At 42.5% G+C, this 12,138-nt stretch overlaps 1 protein-coding gene across 1 annotated transcript; it reads left to right on the top strand.

Moving 5' to 3' along the window:
* Positions 1–8,950: 8,950 nt before the first annotated feature.
* Positions 8,951–11,608, top strand: EIF1B (eukaryotic translation initiation factor 1B). The gene is made up of 4 exons (XM_046640109.1): positions 8,951–9,237; positions 10,112–10,275; positions 10,703–10,804; positions 11,203–11,608. Exons 1-4 carry the CDS (start codon positions 9,207–9,209, stop codon positions 11,245–11,247), a joined length of 342 nt encoding a protein of 113 aa, XP_046496065.1. The 5' UTR covers positions 8,951–9,206; the 3' UTR covers positions 11,248–11,608.
* Positions 11,609–12,138: the final 530 nt, after the last annotated feature.

Genomic DNA, 12,138 nt, shown 5'->3' with positions numbered 1-12,138 from the left:
GGGCTTTACATAAATTATTTCATTTGACTTTCCTAGCAAGTAGGTTTGGCAAATATTCTTTTTTTTTTTTTTATCATTTAAAGATGAAATTGAGGTTCAGAGAGATGATGTTGCATCCCTGAAGCCATATACCTGGCAGGCAGAGCCAGCCCTTCGGCCTTTGCTTACTAACATTGACCTGCTCTGACAGAAGCTCTCACGATGGACCTTCATCACCAACTCTCCAAACTAGCTGATATCCTTCTTCTGTAGAGCATCACCCACCCCGCATGCTGCTGCCTGGTTGGGCCCTTGTACCACTGTTGTCTCCACAACGTGAAACGCATGCTTACCAGGAGCCAGTTATGTTTGCTCCCAAATCTGTTTATGCTGGTTTACATGTTAATTACCTAATTCAAATATAATGAAAATGATTAAATGAGTCCAAAAAGAAAGACGGTTGTCCTGTCTGGGATAAATAAATTGACTACTTTGAAAAAATCAGATAAAAGCGAATTGCTCAAGAAAATTAGGGTCAAGAAAGGTGCAAATGAGACAAATATTGGCTGGGAATAGTCATAAAAATCTAGATGGATTTTGCACTGATTGCTTGAAAAATCTAAGTTCTTATTTTACTTTAAATAAACAAAAATAAGACACTGAAACCAATGATTACAGGTAGAATTTATGACACCAAAGAACTCCAATTAGTAAGCCAATGATCAAAAAAAAGGCCTTAGCCCAACATCAAAAGATTATCAAATTACATATTTTAATAAAATATAAAACATAATTGCCTATCATTGTCAGGAATCTTTGTATAAACTGACTTTCTGGGTTAGTTACCCTACTAACAGCCCAATAACACCTCATAAAAGGGTATCTACTGTACTAGAGGATCCAGATTCCTCCGCACAAATCATAAGCTCCCCAGAATCCGTGGGTCTTGGTTGGTGGAGAGAGAATCGTCTCCAAGAATTTGCTTTGCCACAGCTTAAATCAAAATAGAATGTAAAACACTGTTGCTGTTTGGTATTGTTGGTATTGGAGACTCCAGCACAGAAAGGTCTCTAGTCTGAGATGGGCAGTGGGATGAGGGAGGCAGTTAAATCCCTCTGCAGGGTAAACTACCAGAAAATCTTAATCTTCCCCTAGTGAACGGTTCTGTTGTTCAAAAAACAGGGCCAGGAGGAGGGTCCAGCAACATGGCAGCAGGAGAGGCCTCAGGAGAAAGAGGCAATGATGCCAAACAGTGAACTTGAAGGTGATCCCGTTTGTGTAATGCTGTAGCCTCTTCTGTTATCGCCAGTTTTTCCATGAAAGTGCTACACACTATAACCCTGTGTTAGTAATGTTTTGGGGAGTAAGGGAGGAGGAAGGATGGTTATCTTTGGGCCAAAGAATCCAACCAGAGTAAGAATTTAAGGTAGGAGACGACCAGGAGAACATCAGCCTCTTGGGAACCCTTGGAAATCGTAGGTAGGGCACAGGACAGCCCAGAGTTACACGAGATGAGATTTGAATCAGTTTATTAAAAAAAGGAAAGAAGGAAAAGGTAATCCCAGAAGACACAGTACTTGGATATATCTATGGGTTTATGAAAATTATGAAGAACAGACTTTCCCTGTTTGGCAAAAGGCAAATTGGGACAGAGCCTACAAAAACATGTTTATTGTGTCTACCTTGGAATTAAAGCAAAGTTTCCAAATTTCGTTCTGCAAAGCCTTAACTGTGCTCAAGTGTTTATTTGTAAAAATATAATGGTAAAAGGAAGAGTTTAGAAGTCTGTGGACATGTGACTTTAAAGAGAATATCCCCTTCAGTTAGTTATTTTTTTATTCCAGAGCTTAGAAAATTGAGTTTCATAATTATTACTCAGTATAAATCTGTGATATGTTAATATTGAAATTCCACTGAAGAAAAACATGCAAAATGCCTGTGTATTTGGGTTCCTTTGATTATGTGCTTTGATTTTTCATAACTTTATTTAAATATTTTCTCCCTTCCTTTCTTCTCTGCCTCATTCCAGAATGTTTGTAAGTATACTTACAAAGACAGGGAGAAGGGAAAACTGGAAATACTTATAAACAGGTTTATATGATTAAAAAGAAAACAGCCTCCCTGGAGTAACACAACTATTCTTACTTCTAAACCCAGTTAGGCATTTCTCTGAGGATTCTTATAAATAGATATTGTGATACAAAAACCACATCCTTAACAACATTCTACAAGATAGACAACGATGTGTCATTTGTGCTGTTTCCTTCCCTGTCTCTCAGCACGTCCTGATAACATCACCCTGCAACACAATTCAGCAAGACCAGTTCTCAAGAGGGTGAGAGGCGGCAGGAGCTAACTGAAATAAAATACGCACTCTCAGTTTCTCTGCTGACCTGACTGGACCCAGGGCTGGACTCTGGAATATCTAGAGCAAGACCCTCTATACCATTTCAATCAAACTATGGACAAATATTGGACAGCAACGAACACATTGCTGGGAAAATGAACACTGTGGGTACAAATGCCTAACTTTAAAGTGGATAGTGACTTAATCCAGGAAGGCCCCTGCTGCCAGGGATTGGTCTTTTAGTTGCTGGTTCATGCAGTGGCCTGAGATATCCAAAAGAAGGAGCCAGGCGTTGGGGAGGTTGGGCAGTAGCTATTTGCCAACCAGCATGAACATATTTTAGCAATTTAACAACTTGTATGGATACAGTGATGTACACCAGCTGGATGTCAACCCTTTAACATTTACAACCAAATTACAAAAAGCCAAAGAATGTTTATTTGATTTAAGACTTTTTAAACTTGAGTTTCAGGAACTCTACTTCCAGTTTCATGGTGAGACTCCAAGTGCGTTGTTTACAAGGCTTCAGTAAACAATGCTACATTTGATCAACTCTTCTCTTTAAAAATCTGTAGAACACTGTCATCATTGTTTATTGCAAAGATGTGATGAGCGCAAGACAGTTAGTGGGCATCTGCCCTGCCACATGGCCTCCAAAGTTCGAGGAGACACAAAGTACTGCCAGTTTGTTTCTAGTGTGTCCTCCTACAACCCTCATTGAGCTGGCTCAACTCTCCTGGGTCATGGTTAGGATAGAAAGTATAATCCAAGCCACAGACAACTCCAACACCAGCCACTAGGAAAGTGCACGCCCAGCTTCTCAGAGTCCTGGGGTTTCCATTCGGGCAGCAGTGCTCTCAGACTAGGGGTAGGTTCAGCTCCATTTAATTGAAAACCCAAAACAGCACAGTTTAAACATGTGAGGTTTCTACTGTCACATAACAAGTCCAGAGACAAGCACTCCATGGCCCCAGGCTCCCTCTATCATTCTGCCTCATCAGCTACAGTATATCTGTATGACAAGGTCACCTCATCGTCCAGGATGGCTGTTGGACTTCCAGCATCATGCCTGCATTCCAGGCAACAGCGATGAAGGAGAAAGAAGAGCAAAATGGGCACTTTTCCAAACTGAGTCAGCTTCCTTTAAGTGATCTTTTGGAAAACCCACTCAATACTTCCACCTACGTCTCATTGGCCACATCTAGCAAGGAAAGTTGTGAAACGTAGTATACAGTCTTTTAGCTGGGCATATTGCAAACTAGAATAAAACTGGGATGCTGTTTTACTAAGAAAGAAGGGGAGAATAGATATCAGGTAGCAACTAGCAATCTCTGCCACAAATTCCAGTGAACAGAACAGCAAAACAATGAGAATGGCAACTACATGATTGACGATGTGCGCCACACTAACCCAAGTCAGAAGATGAACCAAAAACTCCGCAGCACCAGACGTTCTCTCAAGCCAAAAGTTTTAACTTTGGAATACAATTTAATTTCTTAATACAAAACACAAATTCTTTCCTTCAAGACTTCACCATTGACTTGGCACTAACTCTTCTCAGAGTGTAGGTGGAACAGTCTAGGTCACATGTGGCTCCACCTCGTTTGAATATTTTCTTAATTTGTTGGGTGGTGTTTTTCATCATAATTCCACAACATAAGGAGGGAGTCCCACTGCCTGGGCAATCAGAAGCGAAGTATCTACAGATCAGCCTTGAATGATCTTTTCCTAAAGATAAGCTGTAAATGTAGACTTTTTTCTTAAGTGAAGACAGAAATGGGAATTTTCTTATGAAATGTGACAGCTAATTACCTTTTTAAAAACAATGGGTGGGCCTCTATTTGACCAAGACCTAAACTCTACTCCGGTCAGTGTCCATTGTGTCCTGGCTTTCCTCACTTTTGTTGTCACATGGATGCAATTCTTTCCACAGAACACCCTGCCTGCCCTGTCTCCCTGTTCTTTCTCCCTTTGCTTTTTTTTCTTTTCCTTTCCTTCCTTCCTTCCTTTCATGTATCTATCTGTCTATCTTTACCAAAGGTAACTAATTTTCCTTCTACTGACCTTGATACCCTTTCCTCTTCTTACAGATTCCTTTTGTGAAATCCCCCTCTGATCAATACTTCCCTCTCAACATCTATTTTTAATATCCAACTATAGATTCTTTTTCAAAGTCCGCCTTACATTTTCAAATCCATCTCATTTCTTCCTCCCACCCCTTGACTCTTAGGAAGCTCTGAGCTCAAGAAAATGCATGCAAGCATCTATAATGCCTTTTCTAAATCTATAGCAAGAGGCTAAAAACCAAATGCCACCAGCAGTTAGTCACGCAAGTGGTATTCCAGGCAACTGATAACAGCAATGGCAGTGGACACAGCCTCCACGTTAAAGAGATAATAGGAAATAGCAGGTATTGTGACAAATTCAAGAACCCATCCCTCTTCCAAAGTAGAGCAAATGCTACCAGCTTTTCTGACTTTTTTAAAGATAAGCTAGAAACTCACATTTTTTTTCTTAGGAGAATAAATAAATCTAAATTTTCATATGAAATATGACAGCAAATTCACCTTTTTAAAAATAGTGGGTGGGCCTATATTTGCAACCTTTGACCTACAGCACATATTGAATGACTCCTAATTGATTCAACATACGTATCTTGTCACAACACCTGGAAGAATGCTAAGCACATTGTAGTCCTGCTTCTCTGGTTGAAAACATACAAATATACAGAAAAGAATTTGTTACAGGGAATTGGCTTATGCAATTATGAGGGCTGGTTAAGCAGCTTCTGTAAGGCGGTATCTCTGATGCGGAGTCCACGGGGAAGGATGTCCGTAAGGGAAAGTCAGGAGGAGAAGATCCAAGCAAGCAGGAACCCTATGAGCATGAAATGGAAACCTGTGAGGATGGACTGAAACCTATGCCCTTTCTTGTTGCTTCTGAACTTGGTGCAAGGGTACCCTGCAGAAGCTGAGGTTCTTTTTCACGGAGCTAAAAACACAGACCTGGCTCATGAGTAAGAAAAACAGAAGGAGAATCAGGGAAGGCAGAGTAGTTGCAAGCCCAGATGTTACTTTATTCCATTGAGGTGAGTCAGCTACAAAAGTGCTTCTTTCTTTCTACCTCCCAAATCTCACAAGAAGAGCCCTTTGGTTCCACCCAGTATGGAGTTAGGTGTATCAGTTTGGGTCCTTGGAGAAACAGACATCAAGAGAGGATTAGATGTGCAAGAGATTCATTGGGGGTAACACCTGTGAAGGAAAGAGGATGAAGCAGAAGAGGTTACCCTGTGAAGGAGGGAGGAAAGAAGAACTGACTAAAAAGAGTCTTAGACTTTAGCACAGCTCTAAGAAAGTTCAGCCAGGCCAACGGAGTCTTGAGGAAAGCCCCCCACTGAAGGAGTCCCACGTCTCTCAAGAACGGGCTTGCATTAGGATCCTTGTTAGACTCAGTCATCTGCTGAGAGCAGCCAGCCGGTTGGAAGCACAGGCTCAGCAGGATGCAATGCTGAATTCAGAGTACAGCAGCTGGGGCCATTGGTCAATTATGCCTACTGAAGCAGGAAATCTGAGATGTATTATCATATGCCCCGCCTCAGTGGGCAACCTTTGGACAGAGGAGGACCCAGGGTTCTAACCAGAGAACATGTCTTCATGACTAGCAGATATGAGAAACAGCTGCATAAAACTCAGCATTGTCTCCAGGGTAGGCAAACCACTAGGGATGCTGCCCACTACATCACAGTGTCCCCTTTATGAGGACCCAGGAAAAACATCTCCTGTGGCTCAGGGCCAGGCAAAGTCATTCCTCCTGCGCAACTGGTATGTTTTCACCCTACAGACATGTGGATTTTCTAGCTAATTTTCTCTTTGCCTTAACCATTAGGAAGTTAAGAACCAGATTTGGGTCTACCTCTAGCTTTGGGAGCTTTTAATTTTCAATTATTCTACTTGAAATTTACCTTCCCTGATTCCTTTACTCAATACTACTGTTCTCTGCAAGTGATCTAAACTCCTTTCTGAAATAAGGCAGGAAATAATCACCTTAAGCTAGGTTGGTACCATTTAGAACTAAAAATACCAGGTTTTAAATGCTTTAGGTTATTTCTCTTATGATAACTTTAGATATAGGTCAAATTCTTTCACTCCAAACCAGCGCTATCTAATGGAAATAGTATGTGAGTCAAATGTAATTTTAAATTTCTTTAGTAGCCACATGTAAAAAAGTAAAAAGAAATCGAGACAATTTAAGTCTTTGAAAGGCCAGTGTATACTTTATACTTCTGCATGTCTCAATTTGGACCAGCTACATTGCAAGTGCTCAATGGCCCCATGTGGCTAGTGGTTCCTATGTTGGACAGTGTAGGTCTAAACCCAAAGGCTATGAATGACCAGAAAGTCAGAAGACTTTTAAATATCATAATCACAATTGGATCTAACATATTTGGCTTTGATCGAAGACTTCTGAGCCCCTGGGGGTTCCTGACGCAAACATTAGGTCTAAGAAAGGATCACTTCTCCTGACGGGTAATGACCGTGAAAACCCCAAGATTTTTGGATTTTTTTTTTTAACTTCTCTATGCTTATTTTTTTCTTCACTGAACCACCATTGGTTCCTTCTGAGAAACAATGTAATATAAAATGGTTATGGACATCTAGTAAGAAAGAAAGAAAACAGAAATAGAGATGTGTTGTGTTTATTCTGTACTTCATCTGGAATAGTATCAAAAATTACTTTAAAGCATGCTTATAAAGGTATAAGACCAAAAAAGGGGAATCATTGTAGCTGTAATCAACAAATGAACAACAAAAAGATTTTTGACTCTCCTTGTTTATGAACCAGCTCTAAAACTTTACACCTTCATTTGGATAAGAAAAGTGTTACTCATTTGAATCAGGACTAGAAGACCAAAAATCTAGTTAGATTCCTGAGAGTTAAGAATTTGATTTTTTTAGGCAAATTATTGAACCTATGAAAGCTTCCATTTTTACATGTTAAACAGAGTAATAACTACATCATAGAATGGTTATGAAGATTAATAATATTGTCTGTAAACCTTACATCAGGCAAGAAGCTCTCAATAAATGGTACCTATCATCATCATTAATCACAAAAGATGATTAAATCCAGGTATTCTTAACCTGGGATCTGCAGATCCTTGGTCCATGGATTAAACTGCAGGGTGGGGGTAATCCCTAAAACTGGATGGGGAAAACAGATTACAGCTAAATTTCCACTAACCTCTAAGCAAAATTTAGCATCTCCTCCAGCATCAATGCTGGCAATATCACAGTAGTCTTGGGACCTGTCACTGTGCACCATTAGAAGCCACGGATATTTTCATATTACATTTCTGATGTTACAGACAACTCAAAATATCATGTATCGCCTTTCTGAAATTATGGTAATTAGTAGATCTGCTGCTAGATCTTGTTAATTAATGCATTAGTAAAGAAGCAATACTGTGTTAGCAATATACTGTTTCTAATTTCAATATGATTGGTTTCTTTCGTAATCTTACGTTTTAGTTTATTTACTTAAAGTATTCTGAGAAGGTCCATAGGCTTCACAAGACTGCCTTGACACTGAAAAAAAGGTTAAGAATCCCTAAATTTTAGTCTATCTCTTTGCTTCCAGAAAGCCAACCAAGTTTGACAATTAAGCAACTGCCTGGGTGAGCCCATTCCCAAAGTCTCAGGTTTGTTTTTCTGTGTGTGTAGCTTGAGAAAGATTACAGTTGTGATACCTGACTATCAATTAACCTACTTGCTGAGCTCATCTTCCACGTATAACTGACGCCCATCCTGTTCAAAGTTCTGTGTTCAGGTTGACAGGCTGGTTTTCTGGTATTACCTGGCCCTACTGGATGCCAGGCCCCTGGGGAAGCTGGGCAGTGGTTCTGAAGCATGGGCCTAGATGAGCGGCATCTGCATCTCCTGGCAGCTTGTTAGATTTGCAAATTCTGGGGTCAGAGCCCAGACCTCCTGAAAAGGAAACTCCGGGGTCTGTCAATCTGTGTTTTATGAAGTCCTCCGGGAGATGCACGCTGGAGCTTTAGAACCACCGCGCTTGGGAATCGGAGGGGGGCCCCACCCTGGGCCGGAGGCGCCCACCTCTAGCGTTCGTGGTGACTAACACGGCTCCTGCAACGGACGAGGGTTGGGGAGGAGTGCAATGTCGATGCAGGAAGTGCTGAGGCGCGGCCGACGAGTCGAAAGCCGGGGCTAAGGGGCTTGTTTTGCTCCTGCACCCCGATTTGACTTACATTACCCCGAGCCTGGAGGGTGACTAATGGAGATTATCCCCCCAGCACCGACTCCTCGGTGCCGCCACTGTACGGCGAGAGAAGAGAAGTCAAGGAACAGCGAGCGAGGACACCGAGCCGGCAGCTCCAGACCCGCGAGCTCTGACCGGATAAATCCCAGCCCCCTGGACCCTTCCCGGCCCTGGGGCCGGCGCTGAAGGGCGCACTGCCTGCTGGGATTTGCGGTCGCGGAAGCCTGCCGGGTCCCGGCTTTCCAGGCTCCGTCGCCTCGGGCAAAACTACAAGTCCCAGGTTGCCTGGCGCGGGAGGGTCACGTGGGAGGGGCGGCGGGCGCGGCTAAATAGCCTCCGTCGGCCATTTTGTGGGAGAAGCCGCAGCGCCGCCTCTTCTCTCGCGTGCTCGCATCCGTCGCCGCCGCCTCTTCCTCCGCCTCCTCCTTCGCCTCTTCCTGCCTCCTCCCGGCTTCCGCCGCCGCCGCCGCCCCAGCGCATCCCAGCCCCCGGGTGCACCGTTTCCTTATTTATTTCCGTTTTCTCGCCGCTACAGCCTCCTGACTCTGATCCGGGCGGGCCCCGCAGGAATTTTACCCCCTCTCCGGCCTCACACTAGTATCGCATGTCCACTATCCAGAACCTCCAATCTTTCGGTAAGACCCGATCGCCGCCGCCCCTCCCTTCCCCCGCGCGCCTCCCGGCCGGCTGGCCACCCGCCGCGACCACCGCCCCCGAGGGCCCCCTTCTGCCCTCCCCGCACCCCGAGTGGGGCTTTGTCTCGGCGCCCGGAAAATGGCGACTGGCCCCCCGGCGACCCTCTCCCCGAGGACGGCCGCAGACCCTGCCGCCCTGCCCGGACCTTGACCCGGCCCCTGCCTCGCTTCTGCCCTTTGACACCTCTGCTCCGCTGCTCCCGGACCTGCCCCGCTGCTCGGAGGGCGCCGCCGGGCCGGGGGGCTCGGGGCTCGGCGTCCATTAAAGGCGGAGCTGTTTTGGAGCAGCTCGTGGGGGCATTTAGTAAAAGAAGCGGGTCCAGGCCTCCGATCTGTCACAGGGCAGGCGTCCAGTCTTCTCTTCTGGCGTAGTAATTCATGAAATTACGCCTCTTGATAGATGGGGGTAGATATTACTTTACTTTTTGCAAAGCACAATTACGGTTCAGTGATTGGGGTGGGCATGTTTGAATGTTTCTGTTGTCAGAATGTAATCGAGATGACGCACGTTTTTACAGTGGCTATAAAATTAAGGTTCTAAAATGTTTCATTAGAAAACTGTGTTCGACGATAACAGTATCTACTTGTCACCACGTTTGTCTGTTCAAATATCAATGGACATCCCTGTTTAAATTTCTCTTGTGAGAGTACCTTGGAGGTTTTATGAATACCCCACCCCCATCCCCACCCGCAGAAAAAGCATAGGCACTAGAACCTTCTTAGCTGACTGTCTAGATTGTATCTTACTTTATATCTGCAAATTATTTACTAAAAGGTGTTTTTCTGCTTTGAAATTTTTTGTATCCCCTTGCAGACCCCTTTGCTGATGCAACTAAGGGTGACGACTTACTCCCGGCAGGGACTGAGGATTACATTCATATAAGAATCCAGCAACGGAACGGCAGAAAGACGCTGACTACTGTTCAGGGCATTGCAGATGATTATGACAAAAAGAAACTTGTGAAAGCTTTCAAAAAGGTAAAGGTGTTAGGAAGAAGAGATTAAAATATAGTTACTGATGCACGCCTCGGAATAGGATTGTGGCTTACACCTTTACTTGACTTTATCAGTGTGGGTGACACCGATTGGACCCAAGAAAGCTGCATTCATTCTCTTAACACCCAGATATTTATGTCTGGTCTCTCATCTTAGAATAGGGTTTACTTTCCTTTCAAGCAAAGTAAAAGTGAAATATTTAGTATTTGATGTTCCAGGTAAAATCGTTTCCTTTATAGGACCTGCTGATTCATGTTTAAGTTAATCTGGGAGTGTTGGGCATCACAAGAGCCAAAACCTGTTTCTTAAATAATCAAGCCTACTGAAATCGTTAATTTTAGTCTTAGGGTGAAAGTAAAGCCTCACTGTATTTGACTCAGCTATGTTGAACATTTATATACTTCTCCAGAAATTTGCCTGTAATGGTACTGTGATTGAACATCCCGAATACGGAGAGGTTATTCAGCTTCAAGGTGACCAAAGGAAAAACATTTGCCAGTTTCTCTTGGAGGTGAGTGATTGGGTGCTTTATGTATAACCTTGAGATTGCTCCTAAAATTGTATTTGAGGGCACCGTGAATTATTTCCTGCTTAGTAAAAAATCATCTGAATGAAGTATTTTAGTTAGTGAAATACAGAGTTGGTACTTATTAACTAGGCAGTAGGACCTTTATCAGGTTTTTACCATTAGAATGACCTGATCATTCCTGTATCTACACAGTGTTTTCTGATAAGACATGGTATTCAAATATGTGTTGAATTGTTTGTTATTAACAGTTAATGCCACAAATAATAGTGTTGCAACAAGTTATTAACAAGGACTCTTTTTAGTGACTACTCCATGTTTTCTTAGGCATGACTTTATATAGTCCTTAGAGTGATTTTGCTAAATAAAATTTTATTTTGCAGGTTGGCATTGTCAAGGAGGAACAGCTTAAGGTTCATGGATTCTAAAATGAACCTAAATACGTGGAGAATTTCTTGAATAATTTTGTTCTCTAAACCCAGTCTGGCTGCCTTGTGAGATGATTCTCTGCAGTAAATGGACTTTTCATTTATTTAATCATTCAAACTTCCATTCACATCTGCATGATTCCAGAAAACATGGGGTATGTAGGCTAGTAACACATAAGAAAATTGCGGTAAGATGGTAACACAGCCCCGTATTCATCTTAACATGTTTCCAATGGAAAATATTTTGTTTTGAGTGTTTATTTGTTACTGTTCAGTTTATTACTTTTCACTTGATTAAATGTTTTTTGTTGTATTAAACCATGTATGTTGCAGCTTAACAATAAAAAAAAATACGAATCCTTTTGTGAGCAGTTAGGTTCCCAGATCTAAGCAAGTAAGATACACATATGTTTTGTCTTTCATAATTGGAGTTCTCATTCAGCAAGTATTCTTTCTAATTAGCTTCAGCTGCTGTTAAACCCAAAGCTCAAGGAGAACTTTCTTACCTGTAGCTTGTGTTCTTCATTTACTGACTTAAAAATAAGCATACAAACAGGAGTGTAAACTCAAGCAGAGCCAAGAATTTGTCAGAATGTATGTTAAATTTTTTTAAAAGAATGGCATATAGTTTGACCCTGAGTGTTAGCACATAGAATTCTTTTATATATTTTTATTGGTTATGTTACTGGGCTGCCAACTTAAGTCTGTCCTTACGTGCCAGATAATACTGTAGGCTGACGTAAAATTCAGTTACAGACACTGCCCTGCAAGTGTGCATGAGTAGGTGGTATCGCTGTCTTACAGAAAGAACATTGGGGTTCAGGTTAACTTCACTAGAATGCCAGGAAGTGACAGAGTTAGGATGCCAGCCCAGGGCTTCCAGCCAGAAAA

Source organism: Equus quagga, chromosome 1 (assembly GCF_021613505.1).
Source record: "Equus quagga isolate Etosha38 chromosome 1, UCLA_HA_Equagga_1.0, whole genome shotgun sequence".
Lineage (NCBI taxonomy): Eukaryota > Metazoa > Chordata > Mammalia > Perissodactyla > Equidae > Equus > Equus quagga.
This window is presented reverse-complemented; position numbering and strand designations above follow the sequence as displayed.

What these genes read in the sequence shown, in the direction of transcription:
- EIF1B (XM_046640109.1), top strand. Translation starts at nt 9,207, where the DNA reads ATGTCCACTATCCAGAACCTCCAATCTTTCG. An exon ending in CCAGAACCTCCAATCTTTCG is followed by an intron (nt 9,238 to 10,111) that starts GTAAGACCCGAT and finishes ATCCCCTTGCAG; the next exon opens with ACCCCTTTGCTGATGCAACT. An exon ending in TTTGCCAGTTTCTCTTGGAG is followed by an intron (nt 10,805 to 11,202) that starts GTGAGTGATTGG and finishes TTTATTTTGCAG; the next exon opens with GTTGGCATTGTCAAGGAGGA.